At 39.5% G+C, this 15842-nt stretch overlaps 1 protein-coding gene across 5 annotated transcripts; it reads left to right on the top strand.

Annotated features, from left to right (window-relative positions):
• The first annotated feature begins 893 nt into the window (after positions 1 to 893).
• Positions 894 to 15601, top strand: pcyox1l (prenylcysteine oxidase 1 like). 5 transcript variants are annotated; one of them, XR_015868594.1, is made up of 10 exons: positions 984 to 1121; positions 4731 to 4878; positions 6272 to 6478; positions 6554 to 6728; positions 7886 to 8097; positions 10383 to 10523; positions 11980 to 12388; positions 12455 to 12721; positions 14728 to 14858; positions 14960 to 15601. XR_015868594.1 is itself a non-coding variant. In XM_088441117.1 (9 exons), the coding sequence occupies exons 2-8, from the start codon at positions 4740 to 4742 to the stop codon at positions 12699 to 12701; spliced, it is 1530 nt and encodes a 509-aa protein (XP_088297243.1). In that variant the 5' UTR covers positions 894 to 991; positions 4731 to 4739; the 3' UTR covers positions 12702 to 12721; positions 14728 to 15601. The 5 variants fall into 5 exon arrangements, 4 of the variants coding, with proteins under 4 accessions (XP_088297243.1, XP_088297242.1, XP_088297240.1 ...); XM_088441117.1 differs by having other exon boundaries at positions 894 to 991; positions 14728 to 15601; XM_088441116.1 differs by having other exon boundaries at positions 14731 to 15601.
• The last annotated feature ends 241 nt before the right edge of the window (positions 15602 to 15842 follow it).

The raw sequence follows: 15842 nt of genomic DNA, 5'->3' as shown, positions 1-15842 counted from the left end.
CCTGAGGCTGTCTGTCAGACAGTTGAAGCTAAAAAGAGGATGGATGCTGCAACAAGACAATGATCCAAAACACACAAGTAAATCAACTTCAGAATGTCTTCAGAAGAACAAAATACACGTTCTGGAGTGGCCAAGTCAAAGTCCAGACTTGAACCCCATTGCGATGCTGTGGTATGCCCTCAAAACAGCAATTTATGCCAGACATCCCAGGAATCTGACTGAACTACAGCAGTTTCATAAAGAAGAATGGGCCAAGATTAGTCCTGATCAATGTGCCAGACTGATCTGCAGTGTGTGATTCTGACAAAGATCAGATCACATTTGATGGTGATTTTATGCAGAAATGTGAGGAAATTCCAAAGGGTTTAGATACTTTTTCATATCACTGTAGCTGTGTTGAAATTTGTGTGTGCATGTAGATAGATAGATAGATAGATAGATAGATAGATAGATAGATAGATAGATAGATAGATAGATAGACAGACAGACAGACAGACAGACAGACAGACAGACAGACAGACAGACAGTGGCAAGTGACTTCAAAACGACGGTAATGCATTACTTACTACTGTCATTTCAAAGTACAGTAATTAGTTACATCACAATATTATTGTATTTGAAATGTAATGCATTACCCTACTATTGCATTACCTTTCTATTGCTCTTACGGTGCTCTCGTTTGCCTGCGTCCCCGACACATGATTCATGCCGTGGGACGCATAATTTCAATTCAACATGCGTCCCCCGGACGCAACGGGTTTTTCTGTAAGGGTATTGGTTAAACAATTGTTTCATATGAGGCAAATGCAACCTGCAATGTGGGATATCCTCTGAATGTAACCCAAACTCTTTGGCTGCTTTAACCAATCACGTTCTCGCATTCAGTTTTTGGTTTATTATTCTCTTGATGTGACTCGCACTCTGTAGATGCCTTAGCCAATTGCTACTTTGATGCTACTCTAACGGAGCTTCATATCGGATATCGTTCGAGGTAGGACGCATGCTGTTTATCCCGCTAAAGTGTGGGTCAAGGAGGCAAACCAATCTGACTATTCCCCCGGTCTAAACAAACAAAGTCGGCCGAGAGGTTTATGGCTTTCAAAAACGACCCCGGCGCCAATGTAAGACTGACAGAGAGAACAAGGCTATTAATCGCCTTGAAATGATAGAAATTCATATTGTACTATTAATTATTATACATAGTTTCTAGCTGAACGACTGATTTGAAATAATTTTCTTTCGATGGTAGTTCATTTCAAATCAGTCATCTTTCAACATATTATTGTTGTATTTATACTATAGTATAACGGTTTATATCATCTAGAAAAATGGCTATTTTCCCAACAACAGTTTAAAATGATATTTTTCGAGCTGTAATTTAAGTGCAGTGATATTTTTGGTCAAGGTTGTCTTATGATAACGTCATATTGTGATAACGTCCCATGCCTACTCACAAACATTCAAAATAAATGTTACAAGTGTGACAGATAATACCCCCAAAGAGGGTTTCCACGGCGCGTCATAAACCCGGAAGCCGCCGTCTTGGAGGTAGTCAATACCATAACATTGCATGGGACTTACGCATATCTGCAACATTGTTAGGAAAAATGGTCAATTATTGTTTCGGGTTGCACAAATCGGGCAGGCCAAGAAAAACATTAAGATTACAGGCTTCCAAAAGTGATCAAGAAATCATGGAGGGAAGGAGACGACTGTGGTTGGCAAAAGCTCAACCAGGATCTTAGAGGAAAAAACGAATTTGTTCGGCTCACTTTTTTTTCAGTTAAGAAATTATTGATTGTAAGCAACTAATAACAAAGTTCGTAATGCACTGATGACGTTCCAATAGAAACTTGTAAAAACAATGATTGCTTTTGGTGTTTTTCTGACTGCTTATTTTAATGTAAGGGACTTAGGAATGACAAATAAAACTGATTTTGGCATAAGTATTATTATCAAGCTACCACATGTTGCATAAATGAGTTAAGTAGTTCTGATTCTTCTGAAAATGTTGCGTCTTCCTCATCCGTCCACACGCCATCTGCTTGTAAGCCTCCAAACCTTTGTAGGATTTAAGATCTCCGGCTGTGTATGGGCTCGGTTAAAAAAAAAACAAGTCGTTGACTATATCTGGATATGTAATTGTGGGAAGAATATGAGTCAGGATGAGGCAGCCAACTCATGGATCGACTGTGCGGATAAACTAATTTTTCCACATACCGGGCATTCTCTTGTGTTCTGATTCCTTCAATGTATGCCTTAGCATCTGCGACAGGCTTTGCTAAGTTTTTTTTTGTCTCGACATTGATAATTTTGTTTAAACCATCCGAGATACATAAGAAGGCATTACACTCCGTTTGTCGCGTGCCTCCGTAATGGCGGCGCATCCCGGGCTACCCCCCACAATGTCAGTGAAAACCCTCTATATGCACAAAGATGAACAGACTAACACACATTTCATTCTTTGCACACACAATTTAGCTGCTCACTTGAAAAAGTTTATTTTCATGTCTCATCTGACAATGTATCTTGCTCTACCATTTTAAAATATTTGTTTAATCTTTTTGTAATAATATAACAGCTATATAATGTATATCTAGCATCAAAGAGTAGCGGTTTTCCACATGTTTTTTGGGGGGGGAAGCCTTTTAAGACGTTAGAATGGGTGACCCTGGACGGCTCATCTGGCCTCATTAGTTACCCCAGACCTTAGAATCTTTCAGCAGGCTGTTGAAGAGGTCATCTCGCCACATAGGTTAGGGGTCACCCATCACGTCGTGGTCAGCAATGTGGCGAGGCGAAAAAAACCTAACTTAGTAAAACCAAAAATTAAAAATGTGTTTCCCTTTTATTTACTCAGTCTTGAAAAGCAGACTGAAGTTATATGAAGAGTATTTACAAACCTGTACATTGAAGAAGAAATCGTTTTTGATTGAATCAAATAATTTTGAATCGGAGACCCCAAAATCGGAATCAAATCGTGAGACAGTCAAAGCTTCCCACCCCTAGTTTTTCGAAATCACAATAATAATTATTGTCCATTTAGTCTTTTACCCTGCAAAACTTGATCAGTTGCTTTGGGCAACTACTGACCACCCTGGCGGCCCTCATTTTTTAGAACGTAGTCCACCATGTTTGTTTTGATCTCACAGGTCATGTTTTTTCATTATTACCCAAGATCTCATTGTCATGAGATTTCATTTGCAAAATCTGGTCATAGAAAAAAAGAAAGCCTACTAAAAGTGCTATCTTTGGGCCTGAAATAACATCAACTCTGTAATTTTGTTGGTATCAATGACAAGTCAAGTTATACACAATCAGGCAACAAGCTTCAGAAGATCTTTTCAGAGGTAAAATAAGCACTGCTCTTACCACCATAACTGGATTGGACCACCATAAATATGGATTTGCCATTCTAAATGTAGCTCATTACGCTTGTTATACATCCAGTGAAAGGTTGGCGTAAGCCTAAAACCAGTTCAAATCATTTAATCTGTATTGTATTGTAAACCTTTAAAGGGACAGTGTGTAAGATTTAGGCTGTTTTTCATTAAAAAGGAATGATTGTAAATTTCAAAAACTTGCAAATGAAAGTGTTAATGACCAACAGTATGTTTTAAATATAATCATAAGTCATATATAATATATAATCAGGTCATATATATATATATATATATATATATATATATATATATATATATATATATATATATATATATATATATATATATATATATATATATATATATAAAATGTTGTATTTTAATCCCTTTATGACTTAGCTTCACAGCATAGTGATGCATTGTTTATGCTGTAGTCAAAAACAGTGCATTTCACAATTTCAATGTTAATATTCAAATTCAAGATCAGTTGGCTAGGAGACATATGTTTAAAAAATATAGATGTTTCGGTAAAAATATAGATGTTTCGGTAGGGCTAACATTAGCAGCTAGTGTGCATCATTGTTAAGGTTATATACGCACTGACTAACATGAGTTTTGTATGCTACATCATGATACACATTGACCCAAACTAATAGTAGACTATTATTAATATCAATTTTACAGTGTAAATTAACATTAGCTTACCTTGTCATTATTGCTAGTTGCAACACAGATCTTGCTGACAAGGTTTCCAAATGCTGGTGAATCCACTGTGGAAAGCGGCCGCATATCTTCCTAAAGCAGGGGTCGGGAACCTATGGCTCGCAAGCCAGATGTGGCTCTTTTGATGATTACATCTGGCTCTCAGATAAAACAATATTCTCACTTTTTTTAATCTACAGTATCGATCCTGTTCAGGGCTGCAGGAGCCATTTAGAAGATTCCTTAGGTCCTAAGGAATCTTCTAACCTCTTGATGTCGAAGTGGGATCACTTAGCGAGAGAGCGTAATCCTCCGCGTGTTTTCTTTTCGATAACTTCACGTTACTATGGCCCCGCTCTGAATGATTTGTCAAATTACTGGTCCTATTTCGTTGACAGCTTTTTAGGTGTCACACACAATGTGCACCTAACGATTATATTTTTCTTGTCTTTATCTCTGACGAACTGAAAATAATGGGCGTATGTCGATCTTGTGTTCATATTGTCCATATTCAACCTGCCGTTTCATCTCAGCTGTAGCTCAGCTCTGCGGCATCGATGAGCCAACAAACGGCTAAGCATTAGCCAACTGGAACACTTCTTTCGGTCGGTCAGACGCTCTTGTCGCCTCTTTGTCACCCTGCAGGCAGGCGGCATGCGACGTCTCCCCGATTTTGCTGACGGGGGCGGCGGCTTTGGGCAACTACTGACCACCCTGGCGGCCCTCACGTTGGCGGCCGCCGACGTCTCCTTGTCCGCCGCTCATGAGGATGGAGCTCCGCCGTCCAAAATAGGTGACGTTCATTATCTTTTTGGATTGCTGCTCAATATCTAAGTTCTCATGACATCACCGAACTATTTCCAACATTTTGCAGTTTTCTTTTCACAACAAGTTATTATACTCCATGAAATTAGATGTTATCCCTTAGTCGACCATTTAGTCCACCGAACCGATAATCCTGTTGATGTTCATCATTTTCCAAATGAAGAGACCTGCATTGCTTAACCATTCATTGCAACGTCAAACGGTTTTAGGATTAATTCCCAAATGTTCATGGCCATCGAAATTGGAACTTGACATAACTTTAACTTGTAGCTTGCATAGTTTTTTAAAAACACATTACGACTTCCAGTCTGTTTCCGACATTGTTGTTGAATAACTTGTTACTATTATCAGGCATCACTCAAAAAAATGATTAGCTTTTAAAATAAAATTTGCAAAAAAAAACGAAAAGGAAAGGAAACCCAAAGAAAAAGGTCTCTTTCAAAGGCACATTTATTTTCTTCTGCTTTCAGAAAGGTTTTTATCTCGATTGGATCGACATGATGCAAAGTTATTTTCAGCTGATCGGTACTAGCTGAAAAAGATTGGATTTTGACTTCTTTTTTTTTTAATCTTGAATAACATTTTAGTTATTTTGCTTGATTTGAACTACTGTTGATTTACTGTCATATGGAAAGAGATCATCTTGGCATGCGTTTATTCAAATACACCAAAAACCCTAAGGGACAATGTGTAAGATTTAGACCATTTTTCACTACTGACAGCAGGAGGTGCTGCATTTATCACTCTCCCTAGCTGGAACAGACATGGCAGCCAACGTGGGAGTGCTACCCCCCATGTAATATAATTTAATGATAACTAGACCTACAATTATATTTAAAACATACGGTTGGTCTTTGAGAACACATTAAGTTTTTGAAATTTATCATCATTTATTTTTATTCCTTTTTCAAGAAAAATGGTCTAAATCTTACACGTTGTCCCTTTAAGATAATTGAGACTTATACAGTAACTGTATTGTTATCCTGTCCCGTTTCCATCCCTTGGCTGTAGTCACTGAACATGAAGGGCTGAAGTTGCCCGCAGAGTAGGGCATTGGACGTCAACCTTAAGTGGAGCCCGTGCTGACCAAACATGATAACAGGGAATCAGAGTTTGCATCTGAAGTTCAAGACATATGATTGGGCAGGAGTTGTAACCCACTCATAAACACTCATAAACACTCAACACAAAATAAATTGACTTGGACTCGAATGCAAAAAAAAAGGGGATGGGGGTGTCGGACAGGACATCCCCACTTTCAAATTAATCATACTATTGTTCTTGTTTCTCATGGACACATACACTTGTGACATGTATACATGGCGGATGTGAAAATGAAGATGTGTGTTTTGGGTTTCGAGCGGTGGTGGGCGCGGGCATCGGGGGGAGCGCTACGGCATACTTCCTGCGGCAGCTCTTTGGTCCCGAGGTGCAGCTGGACGTGTATGAGAAGGGCGAGGTGGGCGGCCGCTTATCCACCGTCGGCGTCAATGGCAAGCAGTACGAGTCAGGGGGCTCTGTCATCCACATGCTCAACCTGCACATGCATGACTTTGTCAAGCAACTCGGTGAGGGTGTGGCCTTGACTCACGCATGCACATACGCAGGCAGATCCCTTTCACAATGTGTGTGTGCACATGCAGAGCTGAAGCAGCGGCGAGGAGCATGGGGCAAGACAGCTGTGTTCAACGGTGCCTCCATGATCACAGAGGAGACGGACTGGTATCTTTTGGACCTCCTGCGATCATGGTGGCGTTACGGCATCAGCTTTATCCGCCTGCAGATGTGGCTGGAGGAGATCATGGAGAAATTCATCAGGTGCACCACATCCGAGCGCCGTAATTCAATCTGCCTTCCGCATTCAATTGAACACAAATACTGTTCAGGCATTTCCCTCCAGCCTCTCTTATTATAGGAACCAATTCATTTAATTATCTGATTTTCCACAGCATACAAAGTGAATCTGATATTGCTCCTTCCTCTGATTGGTTCGGTGAGCTGTTAGCGTGTTTTGTTGTTTTCTTTGTGATGGACTCAAATCCTGCTGTTGTCAAACCACCTTGGCCACCTGTAGGCAAATTCAAACAGACAAATGGATTGTATGCTAGTACGGTGGTTCTCAAATGGGGTACAAAAACCTCAGAGCACATGAAGGCACCTCAGGTTATATGTACGATTTTAATAGAGTTCCTGCATGTATCAGCAAATCCCTTTTGATAGAGTGACAGGAACAGTTAATTTTCTTTACAAATTAAGTTCATTTAAACATAAAGCAACTCTGCTCATTTGTTTTCTAGTCACTCTTTTCCATGTATTCATTTTAAAAGTTTGTTTGCTCTAATTATATGTTACTTGGCTGAAAGAATATGAAACATGTGGTACACCATTGAAAAATGTTTGACATCCATTTAGGCTTAAGTGTAAATTATGAAGAAATTATTGAATATGACAAAAACATTTGTGAGTTTTCTGCATGTAAATTGTAACTACAAGTACGTATAATGCTTTCATTCCAGAAGACTCAAGCTAAAGCAGAGACCATTCATATCTTCTTAGCTCATCCCAATTCTGCTGCAAGTTAATTCGTGCTATTCACAGATCAAGACTGTAGGACTGAGTCAATGTTGTTGAAATTATCAGTCAACCTGTGCAACCATTTCTGTTGCTTCAAGGACTCAAGCATGAAGTTATTGTGAGATACCAATGACTGATGTGTGCATTGACACCAAACTGTAGCTGGGAGTGGCATCTAACAGTCTTTTGGATTCTTTGCCAACCTCCCACTCGCTGCCAAGCGAGTGCATCACCACTGCATCTGGTGGAATCTTGGTGCCAAAGATGTTTGTTGGAGTCAGGGGAGGAGCTTCGTTTCCATAGCCCCCGTCTCAGAGAAAAATAGTGCTTTGCTACTGTATAGCCGCATTGTGAACCACCTCCTTTGCCCACTGAGTCCTTTCCTTGCGTGGCCATTGCAGGATCTACAAGTATCAGGCTCAAGGTTACGCCTTCAGCTCATTGGAGGAGCTGTTGGAATCGCTGGGTGGAAGCAGCTTCGTCAACATGACACGCAGGCCACTCTCTGACTCGCTGCTGGAGCTGGGCGTGTCGCAGCGTTTCATCGACGAGGTGGTGGTGCCTGTCATCAGGCTCAACTATGGCCACGACCTCAGCGTCCCCACTTTCGTAGGTCAGCACAAAACCTCACCCCAAAATTGCTTTGAAGGGAACCGCGGTTGCCCTGGCAATTGTAAAAGTACCCCAATAGGCGCAGACGCATTTTGAAATTTCAAATTCAAGGCTGATATTATTCATCAAGCACTCTTGAATTGTTAAATGCCGATGTTGCTTGAGTTGACGTATGGCTTAAACCAGTGTTCGAGAGTTGAGGATTTTCATATAAGTATTGATAGCTGATAGCCACTGTTAGCATGAAACAATAACAGTAAAAGGATCTTATGAACAATAAAATAATCTTGATCCAGATACATTTTTTCAAGTAGATGTATAGTCTACTAAAAAGGTATTTGGATATAAATGTTTTTTTGTGTAACCTGATGATGCATACTAACAATAAAATAGATTAAAATAAATTAAAAATGGTTTGTGTATGCGGTCAATTGAAACAGAATGAAACAGATAAGCCATATTCCACCGATGAACTGTTGTAAGACTGTGGTAGGAACAGCAAAGTCCGATTGAACTCGTCTCCAGCTAAGTACGCTGCTGTCAAAATCGGCTAAAAGGTGTGTGCCGCTCCCACTATCTGGATTTGCAAAGACAAAGCAGCTAGGGAGCATGAATGCAAACGATTTATTTACTAACACAAGCTGGGCGAAATGCGAAACACAAAACACTAGCGCTACACTAGAGCTGTAACACGCTCATGGCAGGTGACACAAATGACACTAACGACAGATCCAGGGAAAAACAACACAAACCCCAAAACAATATGTCAAACTCCACGAAATAAAGCCACAACAGGAAAAACCCAGACAGAACATGACACCAAAAGCAGGCAAGCTTTAACAAGAATTGAATGTGAACAAAATAAAATCACGAAAACCTATTAAAAATGAAAAAAATAAATCAAATGCTCAACTCACCAAAACACGTGTCCCCCACTTCTTTCAATACGGAACACATTATTCTTCTATCCTCAGAAAGACTTCAATGACTTGCTTGTAGAGTTTCTGCGTTTCATTTCCAATTATAAATCGTTTTGTATTGACACGGATGCCATTGCTGAAAGTCATGTCGATCCAATTTCCATTTTGTTGTTCTTCAGCCATTGTGAGTTAAAAAAAAAAAAAACGAGTAGATCTGAATTTTCTGCTAAATGTTCGCGGGTTTGGCTTTGATGTTCGCTATGCCTCATGGTTGCAGTTAGCTTACACTTGCGCAACATGTTTTTTTTCTTTTTTTTTTTTTAATATAATCAATAACTTCATTGAACTACTTCCAACGTTAAACACGGTGCATCAATATAGCACCGCCTTCGTGCAGTGAGCATCCAGTCACATCACGTTCAACGTGAGGCCCCTAGATGGCGAACGTCTGGCTGGATTGACAATTAAAGATGTCAATTAAGCATTAGGGCCAATGACATATCCATCTGCGCTTGCACAGAAGCCTGCGCAGTGTTGATGCGAATGCCGTGGCTTTTGGTGAAGGCAGATTTCACATAGCATAGCGACACAAGTTAGCTGAATTCTAATTGGCGAACAACTCTAACATAAAACAACAGCACTACAAGGTGCGTAACCAAATAGATATAAAATAACACGAAAAGAACAGAATCTGGAGAATAATTTTATTTATAAAATATATATAATTAGAAAAAATAAATGTAAAATCAAATTGGCTATTATAATTGTTATAATTATTATACTTATGATAATATCAGGTTATTTTAGGCTAGCAGAGAAGGCCTTGCGGGCCCTGGCAATCCACTGCTGTGACGTTACATAGACTCAAGAACGAAAAGCCGTAAAGAGTGCAGGAATGAGCAAAACTCTTCCACAATGGGTCAAGGAAGTAGAATTACACTTATAAAACACATTGTAACATGGTTGAATGCTCCAAAAGTTGAATTTCAGTGATAGGGGACATTTTAAGAAAAGCACAATACAGCTCCAAAATTTGATGTGATAAGAGAGAAAACAGGTATTAGTTTTGAACTCTGGAGTGTAAAATATTTTCAAAACGGTTCTTAGACCAAAGTCAACAAAACGTGTGTTATTAATGATCCAATTAATAGATTTCAGCCTCTGAACAGGGAGCTTTCAGTTTCTGCTGTCCTGTTTGAAAATTCTGATGAAACTTCTGTTTTTATTATGTAAAGCACGCTAGTTCCCAGATGAATATTACGGTACAGCAAACAAGTGAATCTGCATTAAATTTTCTTTGTGCTTTCCTGCGCTATACCTTTTAAATTATTTTTTTAAATTACACATGCCGTTGTTGCATTTGCAGGCGCGGTGTCGCTGGCGAGCATGAATTCCAACCTGTGGGCGGTAGAAGGCGGCAACAAGCTGCTTTGTGAGGGCTTGCTCAAGTTGGCCAATGTTAAGTTGCTGCGCATGCACGTCACCGCCGTGCAAGCACGCCAATCAAGTAAGAACCTAGCACACATGTCACACACTGCAGCTACAGGAAGTCACCTTCCTGTATGACTCCATATACTTTCTGTCAGCTGGCTGCTCATACTTGACTACTCAAAAGCAAACCTCAACTCAACTCACCAACTCAGTCTGAAGCATATGTACAATTATTTATACAAGTATTTTGTTTTATATTAACAAATTTAAAACTCTTTAGTTGGCTCATTTTGGAATTCAGTGCTGTACTTCACTTTTTTTCACATGTACAGTTTTTGTTTTTTCTTACAAAGCAAACATTCTCAGTGGTGCCATTTTGCAGATTAAAAAAAATATATGTGTACGTATGATTTCAAAGTTTTCACTCCACTTTTGACGAGTGGTGATTTTTCTTTTCTTTATTTATTTTTTTACTTTTCCATAAATTTACAAAAACATATATATTTGTATTTGAGTGTTTTGTGTAAAAAATTGAAGATTTTATTTTGCGTGTTTTTGACTGGAAAAAAACAGGGGAAAATGACTTAATGTGAATATGATACGTTCAATAAGTAATACCCCTGATACACTTCCAGTTGTCTGATCTAGCTGAAATTTTGCATGTGCAATGATTTCTATCTCTATGGGTTAGGTGGCATATTACAGCTATGACAGATTGTAGTTTCAGATTTACAGGTGTTTGAACTTAGTCAGATGTGAAATGGAGCCTGTTGAGTCGCATAGTGATTTGTTTTTGTATTTCAAAGGATGCGCAACAAAGGAGACCTTTGATCAAGTGAAAGTGTAAAACACTGGCATCATGAATTCAAACATGGCCAGAAATCTGTGGAAAAAGCTCCCAGACCTGGTCACCCGCCTTCAACCACTGATCAGACATCAGTCAGTCAAGTTGAGGCTGCCATTTTGGAAGCTCGACACAAGACTATTTGCCAAATAGCCCTATAGGTCAAGATTAGTACAGGGTCAGTGGAAACTGTCATGTATGACCATTTGCAAATGCATAAGGTATCTAGCAGATGGATTCCCTGGTTGGTGACATCTTTGCAAAGGCGAGAACGAATCCTTCTCCTGCAAGACAATGCTCCGGTCCACAACGCACATGTTGCCAGATCAGAAGCACAGGCATGTCGCTATGAAATTCTCCCCCATTTCCCCGACTCTCCTGACCTTGCACCCTCTGACTCTCACCTCTTCCCAGCCATGAAGTTGTTTTTGAAAGCAAAATGTATCTCAGATCATACAACCTTGATTTCTGAAGTCACATCGTAATTGGATGGCCAACATGGGGTTGTTGTACTAAAATGGTCTCCAGAGCTGCATCAAACCATGGGAGAAATGCCTAAGTCCGAGTGATTCCTATGTAGAGAAAGACTAATAACTGTGCCAAGTTTCATTGATCTACTTCTACGGAAGTGGGTCAGGTGCATTACTTATTTGAAATGGAACTTGCCTTGTGCGTGTTTTGCCTGCAGGCAGCAGCACACAGTGCTACGAACTGAGCCTGGCAAGGGTGGGTGAAGTTCAGGAGCAGCGTTCTACGGTATATGACGCAGTGGTGGTGGCAGCGCCTCTCCTGGCAGGTACTGGCAGCGGCATTGCCTTCCCAGACTTGGAGGCGGCGGGCGAGTGGCAGGGCATGGTGGCCACCCTGGTGCATGGCTACCTCAACACGTCGTTCTTCGGCTTCCCGGATGCACGTCTGTTCCCCTATGCTAGCGTACTAACCACGGCAGCGCCAGCACTCTTTTTTAACAGCGTGGCCACTGTGGATCCCGTGGACATGTCGGCAGGCTTCCGCCGCAAACGGGCGCATGAAGCCGCAGTCTACAAAGTCTTGTCACCCGACATGCTCACCAAGGAGCAGCTCAAGACGCTGTTCAGGTAAGCCATGGAATGTGTTGGAGCGGGATGGCTCTGACGCCTTGCGCGCCGGACACTCGCTCGCAGGTCGTATTACTCGGCGCAGGCAACCAATTGGCGAGCTCACCCTCGCTACGGCCATGCGGAATTGCCCCCGGTGGAGCTGCAGCCACACCTCTACTACTTGAACAGCGTGGAGTGGGCAGGCAGCGCAATGGAGATGAGTGCAGTGTCCGCCAAGAACGTGGCACTGCTGGCCTACCATCGCTGGAACCACCGCCACCTAAAGGTGGACCGCAAGGACCTGCTGCGTGCTGTCAAGACCGAACTTTAACCTCTCTCGCTCATCACGCTGTACGTTTGAAGCAGGCCACAATATCGCATGTTAAAATATGGCAAACTTTCTTCGTACTTTAGCTCAAATCATTCAATTAAAAAAAATTGTCTGACCTAAACAAATGCTCCGGTTTCCTTGTTAGCGGTGAATAATTGCTTTGTATCAAACATAACAAAAGAAACAAATGAAAAATAAAAAAACATATGATTCTTAAAGGGCAGGTCACCCCAAAAATCATCTCTACAACAGTATGTTCTAGGCTTTGGCTGTCTCGCAATTCCATTCCGATTTTGGTGTCTCCGATTCGATTCAGAATCAATTTTTGATTCTCAACAGTTTTCAATTCATAATGATTCAATTCAATTACTGCATTTTCCGGACTATAAAGCACACTGGTAGATAAGCCGCAGCAGCAAAATATGAGCAAAAAAATTATTTTTGTCATGAATAACCCGCACTGGACTATAAGCCGCAGGTTAAGAACATCAGATCTTTACACGAAAAGATGGTATATGAAGTTTATCTTTTTATTTTTTTGTAATTGTCAACAGCAACATCCTCTCTTTAACAGACTGAACATGCCTGCATGTTTAGTCCCAACAAGTTTATAGAAAATGGAAGGATGGATGGATAGATATCGGTTAGTTAAATAGCAGTTCAAAATTGAAATCAATACAGTAGTTCGATAGCATCTTTTTTTGTCTCCCTTGTTTGATAGTTTTAGTGAGCATAATAACATTCTACATAATTCATATACAATCATTGATACATAAATACAATGAAATCACATATACTGTGTACTGTATATAAAATTTACACATCACACATTCACCCAAAATTTTATACATTCTCGTATTAAATTTAGACATTGTTTTAACTCTTTTTAACCACAGCCATTGATTCACATCTTTTCAGTTCTATTTGATAGTTGTTCCATAAATTGACACCTCAAAGAGATACACACATTTACTTGCTGGTGGCTAGCAAAACAGAAACAACAACAACAAAAAACACAGATAAGCCACACTGGACTGTAAAGCGAAGGGCTCAAAACATGAGGAAAAAGTTGCACCTTATAGTCCGAAAAATACAGTACTTAAAAATGATTTCTGCTTCAATCTAAGTGCAAAAAATCAACATTCTATGTTATGCTGTTATTTTTGCAAGACAGAATAACAAAGGGAGATTTGTATTTTTTTTAAACTTTTGATTTGTAAGGAGCATTCCTTTTTCCACAATAGCATGTTGACAACCGCTATTTTTAAGATAACTATAAACTATATATTTTATAGTATAAAATAAGATGAAAAGTAGATCAGCATTGTTATTAAATATTCCAAAATAATATTTTACAAATACATTAATTAAGATTATTATATTTTTAAACTTGTCCAAATGAAACCTACTGATATGTATCCGTAAATAAGTAACTTTCTGTAAATATGAGCTTTTTCAAGTGAGCAGTTCGGGTAAAGGTAAGGGAAAAAAATCAGGAGCATTATCAGTCACAATTGTTTGTAACATATTTAGTGCAGTAGAGACAGTATTTTTTATTCATTTGCATGTGCAGTACACACGTGGACAAAATTGTTGGTACCCCTCAGTTAAAGAAGGAAAAACCCACAATTCTCACTGAAATCACTTGAAACTTACAAAAGTAACAATAAATAAAAAATTATTGAAAATTAAATAATCAAAATCAACCATCACTTTTGAATTGCTGATTAACATAATTATTTAAAAAAACAAACTAATGAAACAGGCCTGGACAAAAATGATGGTACCCATAACTTAATATTTTGTTGCACAACCTTTTGAGGCAATCACTGCAATTAAGCGATTTGAAGTGTTCTTTTCTTCGTATGCTTGGTTTTTGAGTCTATGAACATAGAATTGATGTGCCTTACTAAAAAGCTCCAGTTTGGTCTCATCTGTCCAAAGGACATTCTCCTAGAAGCTTTGTGGCTTGTCAACATGCATTTTTGCAAATTCCAGTCTCGCTTTTTTATGATTTTTTTTTCAGCAGTGGTGTTCTCCTTGGTCGTCTCCCCGAAGAAAAGAACACTGTCCCTTCGGTGAAACATGGAGGAGGCTCAGTAATGTTTTGGGGCTGCTTTGCTGCATCTGGCACAGGGTGTCTTGAATGTGTGCAAGGTAAAATGAAATCTGTAGACTATCAAGGCATTCTGGAGAGAAATGTGCTGCCTGGTGTCAGAAAGCTTGGTCTCAGTCGCAGGTCATGGGTCTTCCAACAGGACAACGATCCAAAACACACAGCCAAAAACACCCAAGAATGGCTGAGAGAAAAGCGTTGGACTATTCTAAAGTGGCCTTCCATGAGCCCTGATCTGAATCCCATTGAACATCTGTGGTAGGAGCTGAAACTTGCTCATGAGGAGTGGGCCAAAATACCTGTTGACAGCTGCAGAACGCTCATTGACAAATACAGAAATCGCTTAATTGCAGTGATTGCCTCAAAAGGTTGTGCAACAAAATATTAAGTTATGGGTACCATCATTTTTGTCCAGGCCTGTTTCATTAGTTTGTTTTTTTAAATAATTATGTTAATCAGCAATTCAAAAGTGATGGCTGATTTCGATTATTTAATTTTCAATATTTTTTTTATTTATTGTTATTTTTGTAAGTTTCAAGTGATTTCAGTGAGAATTGTGGGGTTTTCCTTTTTTAACTGAGGGGAACCAACAATTTTGTCCACGTGTGTATGTGAGTAATATGTGTTTGTGATTTAATTTGTTGTTTGCATACATTGTTTTGTATTACTTGTTTTGAATTGATTACTATTTGCTTGATGTTGTTTTTTTTCTTGCTGATATATAGTTCATTCCTTAATAGCCAAGTGAAACTATTCTGTCCTCAATGAAACGAGTATACCCTTAGTCTGAGCTATTCATTAAGCTAAACTCTGAAGTGATGACGCAAGACGTCCTGATAGTAGTTTGTAGCTTTGAATGCACATCTTAGCATTAACATTAGCAGAGTGAAACTAAAAATAAAGAAGGTAACGCAAATCAGCCATGTTTTTCGATAGCGCACATTCGCAGCAGGTGTAAAACATAAACTTAAATTAGCTGACAATTCGGAGCAATTACCCTACTGTACGTAACGTTAGATTTGAAA

Source organism: Hippichthys cyanospilos, chromosome 18 (genome assembly GCF_059441005.1).
Source record: "Hippichthys cyanospilos isolate Australia breed blue-spotted pipefish chromosome 18, RoL_Hcya_1.0, whole genome shotgun sequence".
NCBI classification, from domain to species: Eukaryota; Metazoa; Chordata; class Actinopteri; order Syngnathiformes; family Syngnathidae; genus Hippichthys; species Hippichthys cyanospilos.
Note: the sequence above shows the minus strand (reverse complement) of the source record. Positions and strands in the feature narration are given on the sequence as shown.

What these genes read in the sequence shown, in the direction of transcription:
- pcyox1l (XM_088441116.1), top strand. Translation starts at nt 1,092, where the DNA reads ATGGCTTTCAAAAACGACCCCGGCGCCAAT. An exon ending in AGCTCCGCCGTCCAAAATAG is followed by an intron (nt 4,879 to 6,271) that starts GTGACGTTCATT and finishes TTGGGTTTCGAG; the next exon opens with CGGTGGTGGGCGCGGGCATC. An exon ending in CGTGCAAGCACGCCAATCAA is followed by an intron (nt 10,524 to 11,979) that starts GTAAGAACCTAG and finishes TTTTGCCTGCAG; the next exon opens with GCAGCAGCACACAGTGCTAC.